General features: G+C 36.8%; 3 protein-coding genes and 1 long non-coding RNA gene across 4 annotated transcripts in view; 2 read left to right on the top strand and 2 right to left on the bottom strand.

Moving 5' to 3' along the window:
* LOC134678410 (innexin inx1) overlaps positions 1-8,943 on the top strand; it is a 58,085-nt gene extending 49,142 nt beyond the window's left edge. The window contains exons 6-8 of the mRNA XM_063536980.1: positions 21-215; positions 892-1,053; positions 1,490-8,943. Coding sequence (XP_063393050.1) covers positions 21-215; positions 892-1,053; positions 1,490-1,547 — 415 coding nt within the window. The 3' untranslated portion in view covers positions 1,548-8,943. The remainder of the gene's footprint in view (positions 1-20; positions 216-891; positions 1,054-1,489) is intronic.
* The window catches only part of LOC134678414 (pre-mRNA-splicing factor 38B-like), a 284,815-nt gene that overhangs the window by 234,485 nt on the left and 23,963 nt on the right, over positions 1-26,367 (bottom strand). The window lies entirely within an intron of this gene.
* LOC134678438 (innexin inx7) overlaps positions 1-26,367 on the top strand; it is a 114,997-nt gene that overhangs the window by 67,160 nt on the left and 21,470 nt on the right. The window lies entirely within an intron of this gene.
* LOC134678443 (uncharacterized) overlaps positions 15,578-26,367 on the bottom strand; it is an 87,592-nt gene continuing 76,802 nt past the window's right edge. The window contains exon 3 of the long non-coding RNA XR_010100181.1: positions 15,578-15,657. This is a non-coding gene — a long non-coding RNA (uncharacterized LOC134678443). The remainder of the gene's footprint in view (positions 15,658-26,367) is intronic.

The following is a 26,367-nucleotide window of genomic DNA, read 5'->3' as shown; positions in this document are numbered from 1 at the left end:
ATATTCGTTTAAAATTCCAGATTCGACCCAATGATCTACATATTCCCGCGCGTCACAAAATGCACGTTCCACAAATACGGTGCGTCGGGCAGCATACAAACGCACGACAGCCTGTGCGTGCTGCCGCTCAACATGGTCAACGAGAAGACCTACGTGTTCCTGTGGTTCTGGTACGTCGCGCTCGCGACCCTGCTGTCCATGCTGCTTGTGTACAGGTAAACTATACACATAGTTATAGAATAAGTAACTTTAGACTGTAAGTCATATATACAGACACGACAAATGTGTGAGTGAACATGGTCAACGAGAAGACCTACGTGTTCCTGTGGTTCTGGTACGTCGCGCTCGCGACCCTGCTGTCCATGCTGCTTGTGTACAGGTAAACTATACACATAGTTATAGAATAAGTAACTTTAGACTAACGTAGAGGCGGTGCCCGACACAGCTCCAATAATTGACATTTTCAACCATAATGGTATAGCAATAAAGTTGAAAGCAAGGTATCGAATATTGGGTCTTAACATGTCGTTTATTGTGGTGTTTACGCTAAGTATTTTAACTTGAAATATCAGTGACCGGAATATTCATCCATTAAATGTCACGTCCATGTTCTCTTTGTATAGAGTAAGTACCGTAAAGTATCAAACTTTGCCCTTTGACATAACTTTGCCCACGGCGTCACAGTTCAGTAAAAGCGAAATAACTTAAAAGTAGTTACAGATACACTTTTTACACTAACGACTTTTTTCAAAAAGTGTATCTGTAACTACTCGTACTTTTATTTCGCTTTTACTCTGATCTGTGTTAAAGTGAATTATAGGTGTTTTGATTATCTTGGCAATGAAATTCAATGAATCTAACTAAAATAAACAAACATCTTATCTTCCGCAGACTGATAATACTGTTCGTGCCATCGATCCGGCCGCGGCTCCTGCACGCTCGCTCGCGCTCGATAGCGATGGAGACCGCCGCCGCAGTCAGCAGACGCTCCGACGTCGGCGATTGGTGGCTGCTATACATGCTGGCGCGGAACATGGACCCGATCATATACAGGTAAAGGTTCATGTATAGTGGCGGGGTACACCTTATATAACTGCAAGGTATAGGTACTTTGTATAACTGAAAGGTACGTCTTGTATAACTGCAAGGCACACCTTGTATAATTGCATAATTGCGCGGTACATCTTGTAACTGAGAGGTACACCGCGTACCGCGTAGTTACACACGAGGAAGATCTTGTATAAATGTTATTCTCGTCTAGTCCTGTAAAACTAGAACTAAAACTGAGAATAACATTTATACAAGATCTTCCTCGTGTGTAACTAAGCGGTACACTTGTGTATGACATGTTTGTAGTGTAGTGGACACTTTGTAGACGTTATAATCAAGCAATGAACGTATACATGCTATTTACCTACACATATAAATATGTATGTAAGTGAACATTTAGATGTTCCGATCGTAAGTAAAAATATTCTTTCATTTCCAGGGAATTCATAGCGGAGTTCTCAAAACGGCTCAGTGAGAAGCCCTCCTCGCGTGCGTGACAACCAGCCACCCCCTCCGTCTCCTTCGTCGGCGTGTGAAGCGCCCATGCCCGCTCTGTGTCTAGGGTACACCTTGTATAACTTCGAGGTACATCCTAAATAATTAGGTACCTGCACCTTACATAACGCAAGGTTCATTAGGGACACTTTGTATACCGTGAAGGTACACCTTCTATTGCATGTTTGAGACACCTTGTATAATTATAAGGTTCGATGTTTATTGTATAGATTGTCCAAAGTCCAAATTACACCTTTAAAATCTAGGTTGCTATAGCATATTTTAAGTTCGAAATAAACCATGAAGAATTTTGCTAAAGTTTATGGTACCTACTGTGTATCTTGTTGATAGGGTACAAACTGTATAACTTCTCCAGTTCTAGACACCCTTTTTCACTTTTTGCAGGTCTAGTTCGGATTTTCTAAACATAGTTTGTTTTGCCGTGTTTATTTTTAAGTAACCAGGACTTTGAAAACTAAGTAATACTCTTAAATATAAGGTTAGTTTTCGAAATGAGGTGACATGTAGTACATTGTCCTTTTTAAAACACTTTTTATACTGAAACAAAAATGCTTTAAGTACCTGTGCAAAGAATTTTAACTTTTAAGCATTCATCATTTGCTTGTGCCTTAAATGTTTTTTTTTTATATATATTTGACGTAAATGAAAATCACATGAAAAAAAAAACAATACACTCTTTTTTGGGCAGTCGTGTAATAACCAGAAATCATAAATTTATACTCAAAATCAATCAGAAGATTTACGTTTCATGTAGTTTTGACATCGTTTTATTGACACTATTTTTAATATGTGGCCTTTCATCAAAGAAGGGTCCTTATTATGCTTCAGGTGCATAAGGAGCGTGGAGCGTTCTAACCCTTCTCTGATGGAAAGCCACATATTAAAAATAATCAAGCTAATGTAGGCAAGTTATTGTTAGCCCTTGTGTTTATGAGAAATACAAAACCTGTATTATCAAAAAACTTATTTTTTTACAATAAGGGGTAATTGGACTTTGGATAGCGTTATACGTTCGAATTTTGGTGCAATTTATATTAACAGGCAAAACGCCTGCTGCAATTAGCATCTTTTTAGACATTTTTAAAGTATACAAGCTCAATTTTTTTCCGGAATTTTTCTAGTAGTATTAGTTAAGGTTTTATTAATTAATCAAATTTCTTGAAGTTTTTAGACTGAATAAGTCTTATGGCATATATGGGGAATTAAGCTGGATTTTTATGCGACTACTAAGGCATATTTCTAGGTATATAAAGCCTAGAATGGCCAAGGGTTTATTCGAGACATTAGAATAGGTGTATCGAATAAGCCCGTAGTTCTATGGGCACAATTGCGTTTTTTTTTATGAAAGTGACCAAAACAGTAATCTTTATATTACTATTTGACATTTCGTCTTCATATTTAATGAGAAATATAAGTTTAATTACCTGAGTTTTATAAATTTGTGGTCTTTTTTAAATGCCATTTTAATTTAAATTGGTTGTACTCTTTATACAAAATGTATGGGTGTGTGTCACAACAGAAAGGGGTTGAAAGGACTGCAAAGTTCGATATTCCTATAATTTTATACACACGATATAATCTATTAATATATACGTTTTGGGTTGCCAGGAGTGTACAAAATTCATTTAAATTTAGGTACGTAGGTTGTTTTTATAATCGATTAGTGTAATGTTGACAGGATTTATAATTAAGGTGAGTTACACTGAAGAGAATTATGTTTGGTTCAAAAAGTTATGAGTACTTCATAATTTGGTACTAATTAATTAAGCATCAGAGCGTATTCTATGGTCATTTTGACAGTAACATTCCTGTATTTTAAGTATTTTTATAGACAGTTTAAGTAGAGTAAAATACCTTGTTATTTATTAAAAAGGCGAAGAGGATTCATTGTTCAATTCTTTAGTTCGGTTGTGATGTGAGAAATTATATAACTTTGGTTGTACAACTAATGTCAAAAGAAAACTTCAGCGTATTCGGAAATATTTAATGACACAAACGGGTCTACCACGATATAATTTCATTGTTTTTACCTTTAATTCCGACGTTTCAGCACAGCACCAGCTGTGGTCACGGGAAGACTGACGTCCCAATAAATGTCAACGGAGATATTAATTAAACACCACTAAACTACCCCCCGGTAGACCCGTTTGTGTAATTAAATATGTGTACAAAACGCGAGAGTTTAAAGTGTTGTATTCGGAAATGTTTAAGAATTCCCTATTTAATCTAAATACAATAAAGATACATATAGGCTGATAAATACTGGTATTGTGATATTTTTACTACCAAAACAGTATGAGTAGGAAATATTACTGTCAAGTTCAAATTCCTCGTTCATTGACTACGTAGTCCTCTTCAGTTTAGCTCGATAAGTTAAGATATTGTAAGTTGGGGGCCGCTCACTGCCGTATATTCGTGATCCCTGCTTACTGTGCTACTTTAAGCGCAGGTCTGTAAAAAGTTCATTCCAATCTAAGAACTGTTTCTAAATCTAATATTCTGTATAACTCTTTTTACTTTCTCTCTACTTATAAAAATATAGTTAAGCTTATTGATGTTTTCTATAGGTTGCTTCACTCATTTTATTTATTATAACTCTTGCCCATTTTCTATTATATCCCGTCTGATAATAAATAGTTCTCAGATTATAATGAACGAATAATCGATCCGAATTTGGAACAATAAGCCTAATATTTACCTTATAATCGACCTTTTATTCGGTTGCCATAAAATCGAGTTTTGAATGATACCGCGTGGGTAAATAATATTTTGTGTAATATGGCTTTTTTCGACAAATCTTTGTATTGAGATCGTGACAATAAATGTGATTATATAGTGTGATAAAAATGTCAAGATAAAAAACAAATCAATTCAATTAATGTAATAATAATGAAATGTTGTAAATGGACGGTATCTGCATGCTAGATTTTGTATAAATGATTGTTTTTAGTTAATAATTGTTACACCTATGACATTCTTAACTATTTTATCACACTACAAAATACCTAACAAGTAATAAAGAATATGGACTGAAGCATTGATCATAAATTAAGCATAGATCTGACTGAGATCTGTAAAAGACATCATCAAATCACCAACATCATTTTACAAATCAAATTCAAAATATTTTACTACAAGCCCTTATTGGGTGTCGTGATGTAAAGAATCTCGAATAACCTTTAGATATTGTGTTCATTAAAGTGGCCTATAATGTAAACAGATATACAGTATTCGGCATGTAATTTAGATGAAAACAACATTGCGACTCAAATGAGAAAATTAAACTATGAATAGTTTAATTTTTTGTTTACATTGACCACTGCTATTGAATACACGTAGTAAAACAAGCTTTTTCAGCAATAATCACATAATTATTGATCAATATTGATTCATTACCAATGTACTCTCTCATCAACATTTATTCATTAAAAAACAAACGAAGAAAGGGGTACACCTTATTTAAACTGTTATATAAACGGTACCCTTTATTATTGAAGTTCATCAATTGGAACCAAACTCGCCAGGTTGACGCATAACTATATAATTGTGATATATCAATTTAGAATTAAATCAATTTATATCTAGACCGATACATTATGTAAATACCTAATTGTATTAATTATCAATGTTTGTTATACGGAATGTACCCGTTTTTTAATAATCATAAATTGATGAAATTGTGAAAAAGGCTCTTTTAAGACATAAGGCTAAACGTATAAGACTAACTTTACAATATCAGTGACAGTTATTACTGTCACTTCAACAGTCAGCATCAAAAGCATAGTGACAGCTGTCAAAATGACAGTTAAGGACAAACAACCCGAGTGTACCTGAGTCTGACCAAGCTAACTCTGCCTGCCATTTGTAATGACAAAGTGTGCCAATGTCATCAATAATGTCAAATTTCTATGAAAATATGACGACTATAACGACACTGCCTAACTTTGTTATATTCAAGTCGGTGCAAAGTTAGCTTAGACGCCGTAGTGGCATAGAAATCCGGTAGATTTGGTCACTGTCCACATGTATTGATGATGACTGTACCATAATCAGGGTGGGCGAAGCATGCAAAATAAGACATTGTGCTGTTGAAAATAAGATTGATATTCGTTTGAATCAAGTTAACCTTGGTTGGCTTAGACGACTAAAATTTTGGGCCTTATATTTGTAGCTGTTAGAGTGGTATGCCACCTGTCCAATTTCTTGGTCCAATGTGCATCGCCTCTCACTCTCTCATTAAGCAAAATGTAAGATGCAAATACCAAAAACCAATAAATCGGACAGGTGGATTACCAACCTTAGTTAGTAACGCCAACTCAAATTAAAGTGTTCATTTTGACCCTGTTTTGAGGGTTTTTGATACTTTTACATTATTGTCAATTGTACGTGTTGTGTGCGTATTTTGTATGTGGTTTGATATTGATATGAGAAATGACAGAAATATTCTACATTGGTCGAAAACTTCACTTTAAAGCCTTTACATTCCTTAAAAGAACTGAATTTATCAGAACACTCAAATTGTATGAAACTCATAATAAAAGTAGGCCGACTTTGCACGTGTATGTATGTTTGAACTAAATTTTATTTGTATATTGTGAACTTAGATTAGATTTTTCACGCTCAACTGTATCTGATGAGGTCAATTTTGAAAACGATTATTTTTTATAGCAATTAATATTCCATTGTTTATTTTCATATTTTATACCAAGAACCAACGAATGGGATTAGGTACTTTACCAAATCCTAATTCTTTAATCTAAACCGTTAATTAACGCTTTAACGGCATCTAAGTTATATAAATTTTGCATAAACAAAATACAAAAAACGATGTAAGGTTTTTACGTATATTTGTAAGAGTGCACTATAAAGGGTTAAATTACTAAAGAGGGCACATAAGTCGAAAAAAAATAACTTGATTTTAACCCCCTTACGGCTTGAATTATACTCGTAAAATTATTTTTTAGTGCAACTCAACATGATAAATATAAGTACATGCTGTCAACTGCTTCAACAATTCCTTCCTATTATTATGAATGAAATAGTGTTTTTTTTTTGGTAGACCACTGTTTTTCAAGCCAGGCAATGTTGGCAGAGTTAGGCAATGTTGAAGATCATAATTTTTAAATTTCATGTAGTTTACGGTATTTCCAAATCAGATACATTAGAGCCAATGTTAAAGGTTTATCGCTGATATTTGGCAGTTTTTTAAAGCTCACAATTTTAAAGAGCATTTTATATCATTAGATAAAATTAATTTTATCCATATTCTTATGAGTAGATGTGATTTGATATTTTATTGTGAAAAATACACCTAATCGACTTGTGTAATAAGAAACTTATAATTGGGACACTACTGACAATTGTATCACGTATTTCTTTCAAGAGATAAATTCCTTTAGACTCAGTCTAAGCTTACTCTACACTGACTTGCAGATCTAACTCTCGCAGTACCTACCACTATTAAGATGAAAGTGCGACCCGCGAGAAATCGCCTTTGCATTCAAACGTAGTCCTCTTTGTCCTCCCCGGGTAGGTACCTATTGACAATATTGAAAATATTTTGACACGATTTGATGTATAACAAGTAAAGCTATTCCCCACCATAATTTTTTTTTTGAGTTTTTATAATTATAAAAATATGTTTTTCGCTCATAACTCTTATATCCACTCACATGATTGATATTTTTCAGTGACCTCTATTATTATGTGAAAATAAGGGTGACAGCTCGCAACCACAGTTGCATGAATCATGTGAGTGGATAATAATCAAAAAGTCTTAACGAAGGGGCATTGCCGTGGTGAAAGGTGTTATCTTAGAGCATTTAGTAACTGGAGACGTCATGGCTGTCATTTTCTGTACAAAACAGTCTGCCGATGTTTGCGGAGGAGGGAACGTAAAGTGTATTGCTATTTCCATGATTTCTATGTCACCATGTCAGTCCATATAAAAGTTTGCATAATTGTGCAAGGTTTTCGGCAGAGGGGTATTACTGAATCGCAATTAAAAAGGGATTGAGATAGCTGTCAATCCATATTGATTTAGACGTAAGTGTATGGAAATCTGTCATTTCTAATCCCTTTCTGATCGCGGCATGATAATAAGCTCTTAACCTTTTGAACGCCAAACGGCGCATCCATTTGCCGTGCCACTGACGCCACGGGAGTAAAATTTAGTTTTGTGAATAAATAATGCCAACCTTAAAGCGGGGTGTTTTTCAGTAGATTTTCATCAAAAAACGATCGACGTCAAATGCCATCTTTGGCGTCGTTGTCACGATTTTGAGTTGACGTCAATTGCCGTCTGTGGCGTTCAAAAGGTTAAATTCGACTCCAGTTATTAAATGCTCTTAGGGTGTTATACAATAAATTGTGTAAACTTATTTTCCAAAAAGTCAATGTTCACGGAGTAAAAGTAAAATAATTAAAAACTACGTTTGTATAGAGAAGCGGCCATGCACTATCGTCTTAAACGGCATATTTTTGTAAGAATTTGACGTTAGTCCCGCGGAAATCTGCCGCTGGACGGAAAACTGGCCCGATTGATATGTACCTATTTTTTAAGGTTAACGTACCACAAACCGACTCGCATTTATTTTAATATAATTAAGTAGGACATTTAATCGTTATTTAAGGGAATAGTAGAAACAATTATTATTTTTATAACATTCAAAATCGTTTGCTAGTTACCGTAAAGTGTCCCAATATTGCCCAATGAAACTGCTTTGCTACAAAAACGGCTAATTCTTTTTAATAAAAAAGCAAGTATACATATTTAAAGTAAGGGCAAAGTTGGGGTTTGAAGGCAATGTTGTGCCAATTTACAGTAATTTAATTTACTTTACTCGCCTATGGAAGTTTATGAAGCCAGAGAGAAACAAGCAGCTACTTTGTAGGAGGAATTATATTTTCTTTTATAAATGTTATGTGTCATTGGTAATAATTGGTTTTAAGAAAATATAATACACTTATAATTATAGTCAATGATATCAGAGTGAATTTAATGTTGGGAATTTCAATAAATTTGTTAACTAAATGTAATTTATTAGAATTTGAAATGTATAAACTACTACTAAATTACATATATTGCAAAATAGGCTGATCTTCCAAGGTTTTAAAAAAATCGAAATTTCTCTTTTTTTAAGATACTGCGTCTAGCTGACTCTGGTATTTTTGATTGTATTTGAAAATTCAAACAGTAATAATTTAATATTGTTAACATGTAACATCTGAAATGGAATCACAACTATTTCCATTAATATTAGTATGTGTACAATCAAATTATGATTTTATTTATTTTAAAAATATTTTATAACGCCAACTACAGTTTTCTCAATGTAAGTTAAGTTAAAAGTGAATTATACTATTTTGATTTTTGTATGCATTGTTTTAATTTATTGAACTTAACAACTTTTTCACATGTAAAAAGAAACTTAATTCATACTTATTTATTTAAAAAATATAAACTAAAAATATGCTTAACAAAACACTACAGTAGGAAAGTACGTGAAGCAATTGAAATCAGTACGGTTACCATCAGTTTGTCACTGACATAAACGCCGTCGAGAACGTAATTTACTTTCTATACATCTCGCTCGCACTCGCATATTAGTGCAAACGGGATGTATAGAAAGTAAATTACGTTCTCGACGGCGTTTATGTCAGTGACAAACTGATGGTAACCGTACAGAGAACATCGAAACCTTAGGCCATAAATAAACGTAAATTAGAATTACTTTAAAATTTAAGTGTTTTACTTTCATAGCTAACACGGGACTTGCGGCGCGATTCGGGAAATAAATTAGAGATTCACTAGATATGAAATAGTAAAGATATGTGACGTTCCACAGCAAAAGGTACCACTGCCCCGGCTGAATATTGGAGCGGCGTTAATAATAGCGTAGCGCCAGCCGCCATGAGGTACCTTTTGTCGTGGAACGTCACATATCGTTACTATTTCATATCTAGTGTATCTCTAATTCATTTCCCGAATCGCGCCGTAAGTCCCTTGTTAGATATGAAAGTAAAACACTTAAATTCTAAAATAACTAGATAGACTCTGTGCGGAAACAGAAGAGTCGTGGAATGTATGGGGCACAATACATTCCACGACTCTTCTCTTTCCGAACATAATCATATCACAGGGCAACATTTAAGACAATCGGCAGTTAAGGGGCATGCCACACTGCGTTCGATTCGCACGTTGCTCCGAAAGCCCCCTCCAGACTATGCGGGTGAATCGCGGGCGAAGCCGCGAACGCGAGTGTGGAGTCGATTTCGCTGTCTACGAAAATCGACTCCACACTCGCGTTCGCGGCTTCGCCTGCGATTCACGCGCATAGTCTGGAGGGGGCTGAAGACAACGCTATGCGCGTATTTATATCGACGACTCGCTTGCGAAACGGACGCGATGTGCCTTGCCCCTACGTTTTCAGTATTAACAAAAAACGTGGGACAACACTAACGACTCCACATGTAAAAATATTCAAACTAAACTATCTCTTCGCTCGCTTAAGATGTAAAATCGTTACTCTATCTATACTAAGCAGACAATTCATGACTAAAATACCGTCTTAGAGCATTTTCACATTGTCCGATAGGGACGATATCGGATGCAGGATACTAGGGTAAATTTACAAATAGGCAATTTTTGCTGTCCCATGGCTAAAACTCGAACTCCATAGGACTAAAAGACTGGGTATGTAAATATTTTCGTTCAATGTATTATACGCTTTATAAATAATGTACACTGACACTGACAAAATCGCATTTGAAGGTCCAAAAACGGCGAAATTTGCCGCTTTACGCGTGTCTCAGTGGCGGCATAGCGCAATAAAAAGAATCATAACTTTCGATGTAGGCAACGTATTATAACTATCTTTGTATTTTTATAAAGAGTATTTTCTAGAGAATTGATTTAATAAATTAACATATTGATAAATTAATGCGGTATTTAATAAAACAAGGTAAGCCATTTTATCGTTGTCCTGCGCGGTACCTGTTTTGTGATCTACAATGACATTTGTATGGACGCTTAATATGTTGATACAAAGTTGAAGTAAAAATGTTTATTTTATAATAATAGTTGCAAATATAGTGTTAAAATACATAGTAAAATAAATAAGTGAATCGGTTGTATTGTGTAGGAAATTTCGCTAAAAATATTATTGGCGACATGTCACGACATTTGTATGGCGACATTTATACGGCTATATTGACCATAAAAATGTCGATTGTGGCATACAAATGAGTCGCTTAACTTCAAACTCGGGTAAATCCATATGTCAGATTATGCGATTTTGGTATTATGAAAAGGTAATAGGGTAGATATTTGCTGAGAGGGTCGAATGGATTTACCCGAGTTTGATGTTAAGCGACACAAATGTCGACATAGTGTCATACAAATGTCGAGAAGGTGCCATACAAATGTCGTCAGGGTCTTAAAAATGCAACAAAAATAATAAATAATGGCATATCAATTTTAATACTGCTATACAATGTCGAAAAAATGCCTTATATATTTCAAAAGCGCCCTACAAACGGCTAAATAGTGCCATACAAATGGCGATCTTTAATCGTCCATATCTAGCTAACTATAAAAAGTAGAGAGGTGCCTCGTACAGTATATTTTTTGTTGTTAAAACCCCTTTCTAAAACGATTATTATAAATCAGATTTTCCAAAAATTAAAAATTGCCATACTACTTAATGTCGAAAAACACCCTCTTCAAAAATTGACCCACTACATCCTCGTAGTCAGACCGCGGGGGCGCGCCCGGACGCCGTCTATTGAGGTCACGCATACTACAATAAAGTTATTTTTTTGGATGTGGGAAGGCGCCTATACTAAAACAACTGCAGGAGGGTGCCATTGGCATTAAGTCCGCCTTTTTTTGTGCTGTCTATAGTTTTTTAGTAATAATGATTTATAAATGTATAAATAAATACATATTTCTTACATTTTACTTCGATTGGACAACCGATATCGGATTGGACAATGTGAAAGGGCTCTTAACCCGACGCTTTTTTTTATTCTTCTGTAAAAGGAACGACGGCGTGATATTTAGCCTCCTTTCGCGAAGAACATTCTCGCGCTCGACCGACCTCGCCCCCTGCACCACTCTCTGCAGCCTCTCCACACTCTCGGAGCGGGCCACCTGGTCGATCACACTCGGCAATTCTCCGATATCCTCAAACTCCTCACCCACTACGACGTTGGGATCCAAAACCATTCCTACATTTATTCTTAAATGAGTTTTTCCATCCGTGAACGATAAAACTATCGAAGATTGCTGAAAGATTTTAAGTGCAAAATGCTCGTTAATCTTAACAGCTTTCATTTTGATTTGAAACGGAGCGTAATTTTTTATCAATTGTTTTACTTCTTTTCTAATCTTCTGCGTTTCAATGCCTCTCATGACATAATCATCAGGAGGTATGGGCTTTTCGAAGTCTGTTTCCACTCCCTCCGCAACTCCGGACTCCACAATTCTCTGGTCTTTGATGAGGGGTTGGTTTTCTTTTAGGACGGTCGCGAGGAGTCGGTCGTCGCACAGGTTATGCCACTTCCAGTGGGTGTTGGGCCCAAGGGTGCGGTCGACGACGACGCCTTCGCTTTGACTGTACTTTAATCTGAAAACAATCATGTGTAGTGAGCACGTACCGCGGTAAATACCTAATATTTCCATTGTTTTCAAAAAGGTAGTATATGTAGTTACCTATATGAACTTATGTAGTTGTAGCTGAATGTGTAAAACTGGTGTAAAAGTACCAACTTATCACTACACCAGCTTGTAAAGGCTCTCTTTATTCTGATACAAAAATTAATTTCTCCACAAGATCGTAAGGGCTCATTTAGACGATGCGAAGTTTCATAACATTGCGGTTTTTGATTTGTCGGCTGAATTGGACGTATTCAACAGTGCGCAATGTAACTAAAATAGCATGCGAGTTTGCGCGCCGTCTAAACAATTTTTTAAATGCTCCTAACTCTTATAATACCTACTTTATCAAAACATCGAAAAAATCAAACGTAGGGGCATAGCTGCGGTCACACAGTGACAAAATATTTTCAAAAATGTTAATACCCAGAGAGGAAAATGAGGACTACGTTTGTATGAAAAGGCGGTTTCGCGCGGCCGCCTACTTTCTTCTTAAGGTGCAGTGGGTGCAACCAGGAGAGCTTTTAAATATTTAGGCCTTACCGTATCTGATCTGGCCGGCGTGTGTTAGGGTGGTATTCCACTTGCCCAAATTCTTTGTTCAACGTGCATTGCGTCTCACTCGCATTAAAATCAAATTGATATTGGACAGAACAGATGAAATACCATCGTAACTGATGGTAACATGCTAATAGTGGGTGCAGCCAGCAGAGTTTTTGAATACACGGTGTAACATGAGGAAACCGAATAATTTTAACAGCATATTCCTTATCATATTTAGAGACAAAAATGTCCAATAAAGTTTTTTGAAATTCGCCTAGGTTCAGAGATAACATTAATTTAAAAAAAATAAGTTATTATTGTTACATAGTGTAAAAGGCAAAGGCTTTTTTGATGGTGATATTGCTGCTATGGAACGTAGTCTAAATATCCTTATTGATAGATGTCAAAAAGTGACAAGTAACACGGTACTATGCAAAAAGCAGGTATTACGAAAAAAAAATGTTAAAATCAATTTTAAGTGACAAGTTTACCAATAACATTTATTTTTTATGTACAGATACACTCAAAAAATTGAAAAAACAAAACAAAAATAATGTCTTTTTTGGCGTAATTGACCTAAACTCATATATTATTACATTTTTTCCCTTTATTTGAACTCAGAAATGCGTGGTTAAAATTATTCGTTTTCCTCATGTTACACCGTGTATAAAGACCTTACCGTATCTGGCCGGCGTGGTCGTACACGGCCCCGTTGCCGCAGGCGTCGAAGACAGCGAGCATGGTGCGCGGCTGCGCGCGGCCCGCCACCGGCAGGCCCGAGCTGTACACCACCACTCGGTCGCCGCTCGTCTCTGGACCCCCCAGCAACAGAAACTATGTTCGTTATCTGTCTGTCTATCGCGCGAGAGATTTTTCGAAGTTGGTGGTAGGCCCTCTGACCTGCTAGCGTGAATTGCGTTCTCGCGCGCGACTCCATAAGCCCGCTCCACACCTGTACGCGAGTCGCGAGGAATGGAGTTTAATCTAAATCGACTCCACACTCGCATTCGCATCGCGGCGCGGAACCGCGATTCGCGCACGGGTGAAGAGGGGGTTGTACATCAGTCGCGACTTCAAGTATGGACGCGCGCGCAAGAACGCAACTTTATGCTAGTTGTGAAGCCTCCTCCACACTCGTGCGCGAATCGCGGCGCGAAGCCGCGAACGCGAGTGTGGCGTCGATTTTCGCAGACAGCGAAATCGACTCCACACTCGCGTTCGCGGCTTCGCCCGCGATTCACGCGCAGAGTCTGGAGGGGGCTTGAGACGAGTCTGTGCGGAAAGAGAACCAATCATTGTATGACTCTTCTCTTTCTGCATGGATACTAATAAAGCCTATTAAAAATTATGAACTGGACATCTATCCTATCTATACCTATCTAGGTATAGGTAGGAGATTTAAGGTAAATAACACGCTATATTTATACTACAGTAAGTGGATGGAATACAAAATTGATGATAATGATATAAAAATTAGATAGTTCTACCTTCCTTTTTAGGGTTCCGTACCCAAAGGGTAAAACGGGACCCTATTACTAAGACTTCGCTGTCCGTCCGTCCGTCCGTCCGTCCGTCCGTCCGTCCGTCCGTCCGTCCGTCTGTCACCAGGCTGTATCTCACGAACCGTGATAGCTAGACAGTTGAAATTTTCACAGATGACGTATTTCTGTTGCCGCTATAACAACAAATACTAAAAACAGAATAAAATAAAGATTTAAGTGGGGCTCCCATACAACAAACGTGATTTTTGACTAAAGTTAAGCAACGTCGGGCGGGGTCAGTACTTGGATGGGTGACCGTTTTCTTTTTGCATTTTTTCCGTTTTTTTTTGCTTTATGGTACGGAACCCTTCGTGCGCGAGTCCGACTCGCACTTGCCCGGTTTTTTGTAGAACTCCAGCGCCACCTCCCCACTCCTATAATACAGCTGCGTTTTGGTCTCGTCGAAAGTCGCGAGCAATTCCCCTGAAGGGTACACCAACAGCTTTTTGTTCTTGTTCACTTCCAACCAGTCGTAGTTTTGGCGTGCAGGCCGCATGAGAAACTTTGGCACCTGGAATTTGTCGTAACTAGTAACCCGCCCCGGCTTCGCACGGGTTAACAAATTATACACCTTAACCATTCTCAAGAATTAAAACCGCAAAAAATCCGTTCAGTACTTTTTGACTTTATCGCGAACATACAAACAGACAGACTTTGTTTTATAAGGTGTAGTGATACTTTAATCACGGATTTATATTGCCTCCGCCTCTATAGGGATCTAGAGACTACTATAAAACTATAAAAAAATATATTTAAAACACCCTAAATAATCCGTCATTGCTTCCTTGATAGTTTGACTTCTCTTTCGGTCACACTTTTTGGGCATTTCACAAAACGGCGTACTTTATCGGGGACGCGAGGCGGCAGCTACCTTGAATACTTATAACCTGTAGAAATCTGTATTATTTAAGCTAAGTTAACATTGTCTTTTCAAATATCGGCTTCTCAGCTTTAGATTTAGAATATCAGTAATGTTAAAAATAGCGTAACATACTTACGATATGCGCCTTGTCTGTCGTAGGTAGTAGGTATATTAGGTACTCGGTCCGGATACTCCGCATTCTAACCAGGTTCGTGTTAAAAACTCATTAACCTACAACCTTACCTTCCTCATAATAATTTCTCTAGGCAGTATCGTCCAGCCCTTATCGATATATTTCCGTTCTGACAAAGTGTACCTCACCCCTCCATTGCCCCGATATTTGGACCCCTGGACCTGAATTACACGAAAAAAAATCTTAAGCAGGGTAGGTAACTTTTTTTTACTCTAAGCGCCGCTTGCACCATCCCACTAACCCAGGGTTAAACGGTTAAACCGTTAACCCAGTGTCAAATTTTACTGATTACTTACTATGGTAATTCCAGGTTTAACCGGTTAACACTGGGTTAGCACGTTCACTGCCCTAGACGCACATGTGCGTTCACCGTCATACCAGTTTGTTCCTAGGCCACGCCCCCTGGCAATGAATGCGTTAAGCCCCCTCCAGACTATGTGCGTGAATCGCGGCGCGACGTCGCGGAGCGAACATATCGCGAAGTTGACGTATGACTCCACACTCGCACACTTCAAGTTGATTTCGCAATTTGGTTAGCGGCAATATGGCGGAAAAGCAACAGCTGATCGAGTTTAACTGTTAGTTATCTATGGCATCATACGTGACGTGATCTAGCTGTTTTTCCATTTTGTTTTATCGTAAAACCGTAAAATATAGCTGCTTAATATAATATAATCATAATATAATTAATATTTATCTTGCCACAGAGGAGCCAAAATATTGTGTAATGTGGAGTCTTGCAAGTTCGCGCTTCGCGTCTCCTTTGACGCGGGCCGAAATACCGACAAAAAACGGAGAACAAGGCGCGAAGGCGTGAACAATCTGCGAAATCGACACCACACTCGCGTTCGCGGCCTCGCCCGCGATTCACGCGCATAGTCTGGAGGGGGCTTTAGAGGAATGGTGCACTAGTGTGCGTAAAGCACCATACCCAAAGGTATCATACTACATTCATTTGAATGCTGGCTATAATTTGTTTGTCTTCCCCATACATATAGAATTGACCGAATCAATCTAGAACAAATGAATGAATAATATTTGTTCTTATAGACTAGACAAAAAAGAACAAAAACGCTCTCTTTCTTGATGGCAAATCATATTACTTTTGGCAACCGCGTTTTTTTACCTAGTCATTTTTTTCTTTCCGTAGACTAAAATGACATTTGATGTGTTGCTTACAAGGCCCCAACGTTTTCTGTTCTCTTTGACGGCGCAGCAACTACAGTTGCCTCCAGAAACTCGCGAACTAAATTGACATGAGTTTTGCAAATAAAATGATACCAGGAATAGCAAAGAAAAATAGTCAGGAGTATATGTGTCGATAAAATAATATCGATAAGTAAGATGCACTTACTACCCGTGATAATTATAAAGGGGTCACAAACGATTTCGATTTGTATGAATGTGACGAGAAAAGTGGTTGATTCGATTGTAAGATTGTGACGTTACCAATCAAATCAGGAGGCGCGGATGTGAAACTGACAAATTTCAATGTTAAGACGAAACAGGAGCTGAGTTTTAAATATTTTAGGCAAATATACCCATCTCGCTAACGGAAGCGGCTCCTAAAACGAGTGCGATAAGGACAAGGCGAAAAATCGTGCGTAAAAATCTCAAAAATCGAGGTTTCGTACTCGACTGTTTCCTCCTCCAAAACTTAACCAATCGTAACCACATTTGGAAATCTAAATGATCATGAAATTATCTGTGCCGGAACGTTTTGCTTTTTTGGCTAATTGATATCAGTTTTGAATACTACGCCTCTCATTGCGGCATAGTCAATGAGGCCATTATGACCATTTTTGAAAGGCTCTAGCGCCTTAAAAAACAAAAATATCCAAAAAAGCAAAATGTTCCGACACAGATATCGACAATATTAATCTGTGTTGAAAAAATCATTGCTCTAGCATGATATGATATGATATGATACCGTGATAGCTAGACAGTTGAAATTTTCACAGATGATGTATTTCTGTTGCCGCTATAACAACAAATACTAAAAACATTGTAAAATAAAGATTTAAGTGGGGCTCCCATACAACAAACGTGATTTTTGACCAAAGTTAAGCAAAGTCGGGCGTGATCAGTACTTGGATGGGTGACCGTTTTTTTTTACATTTTTTTCCGTTTTTTTTTGCATTATGGTACGGAACCCTTCGTGCGCGACTCCGACTCGCACTTGCCCGGTTTTTTAATGTTAGGGTAGATTAGTAGTGAGTAGATTTTATTTATTGTTTTATTTCCTATAGTCAGACCGTAAAAAGTCTGCAGCGATTTTGATAGCCCACGCAGTGCAAGTGTCATTTTAAACGTCAAACTAGACGTGCGCGCCGCCGCGGCGCGCCGCCGCCATAAGGAGTCAGCGCGCCGCCGCCGCCGCCGGTAGTTTAAAATTCGCGCCGAAACGAAGCCCGCAAGAGTACAAATTTAAAATCAATGGACATAAAGCGCGTGCGACGTGCCTAGCTTTAGCGTTCCGACTATTCCGTTTTTTTTTTTACATTCATTGCTTGATTTATTTTAACCCTTAAATCGATAACGTCCACTATAATGGACATCCCAAGAAAAAAAATTCTGAAATTTATTAAAGCATAGCGTTACTTTCCTCTGGTTTGTCAAAGTCCTACAGAACGCAGAACTTGCAAGGAAGCATCCGACAGACTGACATTTTACTCTAATAATAGGTTACTAACTGGTCTGTTTATTACATGGCAATATGATTTACACAAAAATGTTTTTTGTTTATGGGTAAAACAAGTGTAAAAAGTGTAATGTCCAGTATTTTGCCCGTTTTAATCGACAACACGGCACTTTTGCTAAGTCCAATATGTTAGACGTTGCCAAGTATGGGAAGAGTAAAATTATTAAATTTTCTGGTATGTTAGGTGTTTCAAAACATCTTAAAAAGTCATTACTTGCCGTATTACTTAATGAACCAAATAGATAAAAAAAATATTTTTATGGATTTTTTCCCTGTGGATGTGGTGTGTGTGTGTTTGTTTCGTGTTTGTGTGTGGATTTATTTTCATCAAGAGACATACCCGATTTCATTTGAGAAAGTTGTTAGGAAAATTTTGATAAAAGTGCATGCATTAATGTAAAAACCATTGCTTAGATGTTACTGCTTCCTAGGATAACCCGCTGTTTGATTAAATGTTAAATAAATGACGTCAATGACTGGTAAAATTTTACCACCTACGAGCTATAAAGTTATTCCAAAAATATAAAAATAATAGGTTTTACTTCAATTCATTACATAAGTTGACATTATCAGTTAGTGTATTTCTAATTAAAAAATGCAATTATTCTATATTTATTTTAAAAAACATGAATTGGACTAAAAAGGCCTTATGCACATAAAGTAGGTTGTCTATACTCGGCAACGTCCATAATACTGGACGTCTTTTCATTACGCGGCGTATCTTTTTATTTACACCGATTCTTGCAACGTCCAACATACTGACATATGTTTTTTTCATGATATTTCTTTGTATTTTTGAGATTTTTCCCGTGTTGATTTAAGAGTTAATCTTGGTTTCTCATTATACGTATATTGAAAAGTTGAAAATCCCACGCCGCCGGCGTTACGCCGCCGCCGTGGATTTTTTCGTGGCGCGCCGCCGCCCGATTTTTTTCGACCGGCGCGCACGTCTACGTCAAACTTCTATGAAATTATGACGTATACATAACACTTACACTGCGTGGGCTATAAAATCCGCTGTTTGGTGCGACTATATCATGTGGCGAGTAGATTTCATTTATTGTTTATTTCGAATCTAAAAAAATAATTTAACCCTTTACCAGGCTAAGGGATATACAGGGTGGAAAGATAAGTCGGGCCCTGGAGGGAAACTACCTTAACTCCTTAAGCTGGCTCATTTTACTTAAAGGAGACATTCCTTTTTTTAAAAAAAGAAACAAAACTGCATTCAAAGATTTTCTAAAACTCGCTTGCCTCGCCCGGGATTCGAACCGACTAAAAATTCCAAAAAATAAAAACTCGCAATTTTATTTTACTAGTCGATGCAGTTAATGTTAATGATAACATTTCTCCAAGAAACATTAGGTCTTACACTCTACAAAATATCCATAAAATCTAATATTTAGTACTTAAGATTTTTTTAGACAAGCCAAATCGAAGAAAAATAGATAAAAACTATGAATGCAGTTTTGTTTCTTTTTAAAAATAAAGGAATGTCTCCTTTAAGTAAAATGAGCCAGCTTATAATCCAGTAACTTTGTCAAATTATGTAACCTGGCTCTTTTGCGTCAAATCCGGTAGTTTTGATTTTTGCAGGCATGTTTATGATGTTAGCCCAATGAATAATTCAAGTTTGTGACCTCGAGCGCCGAACGCAACTTTGTCAAAAATCGAATAAACCGCATTTTTTTTAGATTTGGGCGATTATAACCCTAAAGTACTAGTTTTTGATAATAACTTCCTAGGGCGTTTTTAAAGTAGACTAAATTTGCTACAATAAGACATTAGAATTGTCTCTGTACATTTAATATTTTCCGAGATAAAGCCTTTCAAAATTTTATAATTTTACATCAGTTCTTAGATATAATATAAGGGTTAGGTAGCAAATTTAGTCTTCTTTAAAAACGCCCTAGAAAGTTACTATCAAAAATTAGTACTTTAGGGTTATAATCGCCCAAATCTAAAAAAAATTGCGGTTTATTCGATTTTTGACAAAGTTGCGTTCGGCGCTCGAGGTCACAAACTTGGATTATTCATTGGGCCAACATCATAAACATGCCTGCAAAAAAACAGAACTACCGGATTTGACGCAAACGCAAAATGTATAATTTTACTGTATTATTAAGGATTTAAGGTAGTTTCCCTCCAGGGCCCGACTTGTCTTTCCACCCTGTATATTTCACACATATGGCACTTCAAACATGTGTTCTATTTTTGAAATGATGAGTAAGACTGACATTCGATTGTCATTTATGAAATATCAGCCTGGTAAAGGGTTAATACGAGTATTTATCGGTTATTCACAAACCGAAATCAAAGATCAGCGCTGTTTGTTTTAAGCTGCGGGCGCAGCACGGTTCCATTTTTATCGACTATCACTAAGCGCGTCCCTTTCGCACTTACATACTTGTTAGAACGTGACAGGCATGGTGACAAGCGATAAAAAGGCTACCGTGCTAAGCCGCCTGGTCACATTATTTATACGTTTGACATTTGTGGTTGTCATTTTAGTCTACGGAAAGAAAAAATTGACTTTAATTAAACCCCGCTGAATCCGAATTTACCGATTGCCCGATCGAAATCTTGACCGGAAGTGAGATATTTGATATTAAATAAAGATCCTTTCTTTTAGTTTCTCGTAAATAACTCTTAAACGGTGGCGTATAACAAAAAATGTTCTTCTACATAAGATTTTTCCATGAAATTGCCTACAAGAAAGATCCCGTACAATCTTTCGCTAGGATCAATATTCAAAGAAATATAAACACGGGAAAGTTAATTATAATCACTTCTAAGGTCCCTTTTTTAGTTTTTCCTGGAAATTGTTTATAATTAAGTTACCCCCTTTAATACCTCATTAAATATTGATCGTAGCGAAAAGGTGTACAGAACCTTTTTTGTAGACAATTTTATGTTCAATATTTATGTATAATATTTTTTGCAATGGGCCACGGTTTACGGGTTATTTACGAAAAACTAAACAAAAGTGAACTGTGAAGTGATTGTGATTAACTTTGGGTCATTCCACCGTTTCGGGTGTTACACTTGAACTCATAAAATAAGGTTTTATTCGATATTGTAACAGGAACTAGGAGGTTATAACTATTGATTCATCTACTACTTTGATAATATTTTCCTTTCCTGTACGCACATTATTAAAGAATAAGAGAAATAACGAGAGACTCACTAAAAAGTAGCTGTTTCGGGCGTTACGCGAATTGGCCTATACCTTCTGATCATCAGTACCAAAATGCAAAATTAAGCGAATTTTATCAAGTAAGCTCCAGTTTTATTTATGTCAAGTAATAATAGTTAGTATAGTCTACCGAAACACTGAAGTAACACTTAGTATCACGTCTTATTTAATTTTAATAAAATAAATTACCTGTTTCGGGTGTTACTCATGGTTCGTTTCGGGTGTTACGAGTACGAAATCAAGACAGATTTATACGAAATTATGACTCATTTTATTGAAATTATTGTCTTTTTAATAAATTCGATTAAAAATATAAGTAATAAATGCTGAATTATTTTAAAATACATTATCTTAACAATAAAAACTGTTTCTCGAAGATATCATAATTATTTTTCTTTCGATGCGAATATTTCCGAAAATATTCACTTAATCAAAAACTTGTTGATGGTGACACCTATTCATTTTGAAAGATCTATCCAACGACACCCCACATCACAGTAATAAATCCAAAAAAAAATTAAAAATATTTTTTTTGTACAGGAGCTACCATAAAAAAACATTTTTTTTCGGTTTTTTTTTGTGACATGAAGGTTCGGTATGTTTTCTATGGAAATAGGTTAGTTTTGACTTCTTAAACCAGTTTTCATTCTTCAACCCTTTGGTAGCGTTTCTTATGGAATGACCCATTTCTTCCTTTAACATAGTTTTAAATATTGATCCTACAGAAAAGTGTTCCAGAAGTATTTTAGAGAAAATGTTATGTAGGTAGATAGGGGTCATCCATTAATTACGTCACACGTTTAGGGGAGGGAGGGAGTCAAGAAAATGTGACATATTGTGACATGGGGGAGGGGGGAGACACAAACTTTGTGACGTCACTTTAACTTCATCAGTAACCGAAAATTTATTTAAATTATTAAGTTCGCTGTACATTTAAATAACAAGTTTTTAAAACGAAAATAGTTTTTAATCGTTTAATTTTCTTTCCTAAGCAGTTTTGGGTTATAAAATTACTAATATTTATATCGTCAAAAATATTTTGATAAAATATTAATAATACTTAGGTACTTACTTAATTCGATTTGGCGATTTCGTAGAAAAATGTGACGTCACACTAGGGGGGGAGGGGTTTGCCAAATGTGACCAAGTGTGACAAGGGGGGGAGGGGTCCAAAAACCTAGAAATTGGTGTGACGTAATTAATGGATGACCCCTTAGGTATTTATTCATGAAAACCTATTTTAGTATGGGACACCGTTTAAAAGTTAATTACAAAAAACTAAAAAAAAAACATAAAATTAATTATAATTAACTTACGCGCTTCTTTGTCTTTTTAAATATTGATCCTAGCGAAAAGTGTTCTTCATATTTCTTGTAGGAAATGTCTTCTTTTATGTTCACTATTTATGTATAAGACTTTATTTGCTATGAGTCATACTTTTCAAATTATTAACGTAAAAATAAAAACAAGGCACCTTAGAATTTATTATAATTAACTTTCCCTCTTCATTATCTTTTTAAATATTGATCCCTGCGAAAAGTGTACACAAAAGATTTTGTGTAGATTTTTTTAGTGTTCCGTACAAAACTTTGTTCACAGAACACTTAGGTATGGGATCACTTCGGTCTTGTTTTATATTGGCCACCGTTTTCGAGTTATTTACGAAAAACTAAAAAAGGGACCTTATTTTAGTTTTTCGTAATTTTATTTAAACTTTATTGCACAATAAATGAAGAGTACAAATGGCGGACTTAATGCCAGAAGGCATTGTCTACCAGTCAACCATGGGCTTAGAAGTGATTATAATTAAATTTCCCGCGCTAATATCTCTTTGAATATTGATCCTAGCGAAAAATTGTACGGAATCTTTTTTGTAGGCAATTTTATGCAGATTACTTATACTTATTTAGATTACCTATAAGAACATTTTTTGCTATGCGCCACCATTTAAGAGTCAATTACGAAAAACTAAAAAAGGGACCCTTAATATCAAATATCTCACTTCCGGTTAAGAATTCGATCAAGCAACCGGCAAATTCGGATTCAGCGGGGTCTGATTAGGTTAAAAAACCCGGTTGTAAAAAAGTAATACGATTTGCCATCAGTCGAAATCGATTTTTACAAAAATAAGACCAGTCATTACCGTTATATTATCGACTGTCAGTGGGCTCACAGGCGGTGCAGCCCAAGATTTTACCGACTGCAACTCTAATGCTGGTTCTACCTTATCTGCTGCCGCACTTTTACTCATCTTATATATCCTGTTTCCTTTTATAATGTCATACTGTCCTTCTTCATATTGTGGAGTTTCTATTTCGTCCTCAGTACGATCTACACTTTCCTTGTCGCCCGCTACATCTACAAGCAACTGCAGTCTTTCATCCTGCGCCTGCCTCGCCTTTGCAGCACGTGCCATCTCTTTCTCTGCCGCTTCTTGAGCTTTAGGTGCGTTACGCATATGTTCAGCGATTTTCATCCTAATTAAATAGTCAACGGGGCTAAGCTCCGGCTTTTGCTTTTTTTTTTCAGCCAATGCCTTCGCCATTATCTTCAGCTCGTTTTTCAGCTCGTTTTTGTCGCTTACTTTCTTCCTTGTTACTGACGGCAGCTTTTTTGTGGCTTTCCTGCCCTCGTCTGTTGACTTCCTTTCCTTTCCGTTCCTTTCCTTTCCTAATTTAATATCCTTATTTATTTCACCCGTTTTAGAGGATGGCGCTTCAGCTCTTTTAGCTTTTCTAGTGGTCCCTTTCAAATTGCTTATTTTTGACGTTTCAACGTTCCTTCCTTGTGTATCTTGTCTTTCTCTTGCTTTTCCCGTAGTTCCTTTATCTTGTCCTTCTCTTGCTTTCCCCGCTTTTCCCGTAGTTCCTTTATCTTGTCCTTCTCTTGCTTTCCCCGCTTTTCCCGTAGTTCCTTTGAAACCGCTCGTTTTTGATGTTTCACTTCCTTGTGCACCGTATCTTCCTTTGTGTTTCCCTGTAGTTACTTCTATATTGCCAGTTTTTGACATTTTAGCTTCTCTTCCTCGTGTCTTTCCTGCAAATTTTTCTGGTAATAGAGCCGCTCCTGATACCGCTTTTCCTGTACCTTTTCCCATTCCTTCCCTATATTTTACACTCTCGTCTTTATCAATAAAACTTTTTCCTCCGTCTTTATTAATTCTTTCGTCATCTTTTAAACTCCCATATATATCTTTAAATATTCCCCGTTCTTTCCCTATAGCTAGATCTTTACTGATTCCTTCCCTATATTTTACATTCTCGTCTTTCTCTTTAAAACTTTTTCCTTCGTCTTTATAAATTCCTTTCTCATCTTTACCATGCTTATTGATTGTTTTCTGATATATTAAACTACTGGCTTCATCCTCAAAACCCTGAAGATCTTTATATATTATATTTCCATCTTTATCTTTTAAACCTTCTCCTACCGTTTTAAAAACTCCAGCTTTACTGAAAAATCTTTTTAATTTGAATTTTATGTCAGACGCCATGGGACGCAGCAGATGTATAAGTTCGGAATCATGTTGTCTTATGGAAGTACCAGCGACGAAATTACGGAACTTACGCACGATATCTGCGCAAGGGGGGCAGGAGAACATTTCGCGTAAATCTGACGGCTGGGTCGCGTGACCCGTCCTGTTGTAGAGGGCGTCGACTCGTCGCATCATCTCTTGACATCTCGGGCAGTAGGTTGAGCATTTTGCTAGAAAGTGAGCAAAGAGATTAGGGCATCGCATTTACGATTTCTTTTCATGGTATTTTTCAGCGTAGTAAATGTGTAATATTTACGTAAATCTTCAGGATTCATCCGTCCGTATTGATTATTCATGTCTGTATTGCTACCTGCAGGAACCGTTGTGTATAAAATATATAGTTCTCTTGCCACTCTGCCGGTACGATTGCGCTACAAAAAGTGGAAGAGGTTAGGGCTTCTTTACAATTTACATTCGTGGCTCCGTGAGATGTAGACTCCGCTGCCATTATAACAAAAACTAAATCGTTCAAGCAAATTGCAAATGTGTCACAAAATTTCAATCGAATAGGTGAGGAAAGCAACCTGTAGTAAACGCCTTTTTTGTGACACATTTACATTGCTTCGTCTCATTGGCATGTTTAATTGTTTATCAAGTAGGTACTTCTTGAGTTGAGACGTGAACTCGAAGTGTTTGTTTTCATTTTCATCGAGGAGTTCCTAAGGTTACCTTGCGATACTGCATCACCAGACAGCTTCATTTTAGCATATTGATATATTGTAATAAATAAATAAATATTACAGGACATTTTCACACAAATTGACTAAGCCCCACGGTAAGCTCAAGAAAGCTTGTGTTGTGGGTACTTAGACAACGATAATATTAATATATAAATACTTAAATACATAGAAAACAACCATGACTCAGGAACAAATATCTGTATCATTATACAAATAAATGCCCTTACAAGGATTCGAACCCGGGACCATCGGCTTCATAGGCAGGGTCACTATCCACTAGGGCAGACCGGTCGGTCGTCGGTGTAATCATCAGAATCACGGAAGAACTCCAAATATTTGAACTAAAAAATGCGATATCAGAATGTGGATGTAAATATTAGTTCCAATTTAAGTTACAAGATTAGAAGCACACATTTAAGTACATACTCGTACCGATACCTACAAAAATTACGCAGCTAAGCTAAATAAAAACGTGTGAGTAAAAACAGGGGTCTGATTCACCTAACACTTATTTCTGCCCACCAACTATTCTGAGAGTAAATAAGTGCCTAGAAAAACATTTATTAGCTTATTATAGAACTTACGTCAGGTGGCGGTCTGTATCGATAAATAGTGAGACCGACATTTCCTTTAGCAAGCAGCCCCTGAAAATCAGCCCATTCTCTCCCTGGCCTACAGGCGTAACAATCGTAACAAGGCAAACTGAAAAGTCACCAGTTACTGTCAACAAATTTTGCATAGGTAAGGTTGAGGAGAAGATCGCCTACAAGCTCTTTCGTCGGTTTTAACTCTTGCGTTTCTACACATAAGTATGGTTCGTAGTTTTGTAACTGAGCCCGAGCTAATCCTATTGTCTATTGTTAAGTAAAACCGCTCGTGCCACGTGCCACAACCAC

Source organism: Cydia fagiglandana, chromosome Z (assembly GCF_963556715.1).
Source record: "Cydia fagiglandana chromosome Z, ilCydFagi1.1, whole genome shotgun sequence".
Classification (NCBI taxonomy): Eukaryota; Metazoa; Arthropoda; class Insecta; order Lepidoptera; family Tortricidae; genus Cydia; species Cydia fagiglandana.
This window is presented reverse-complemented; position numbering and strand designations above follow the sequence as displayed.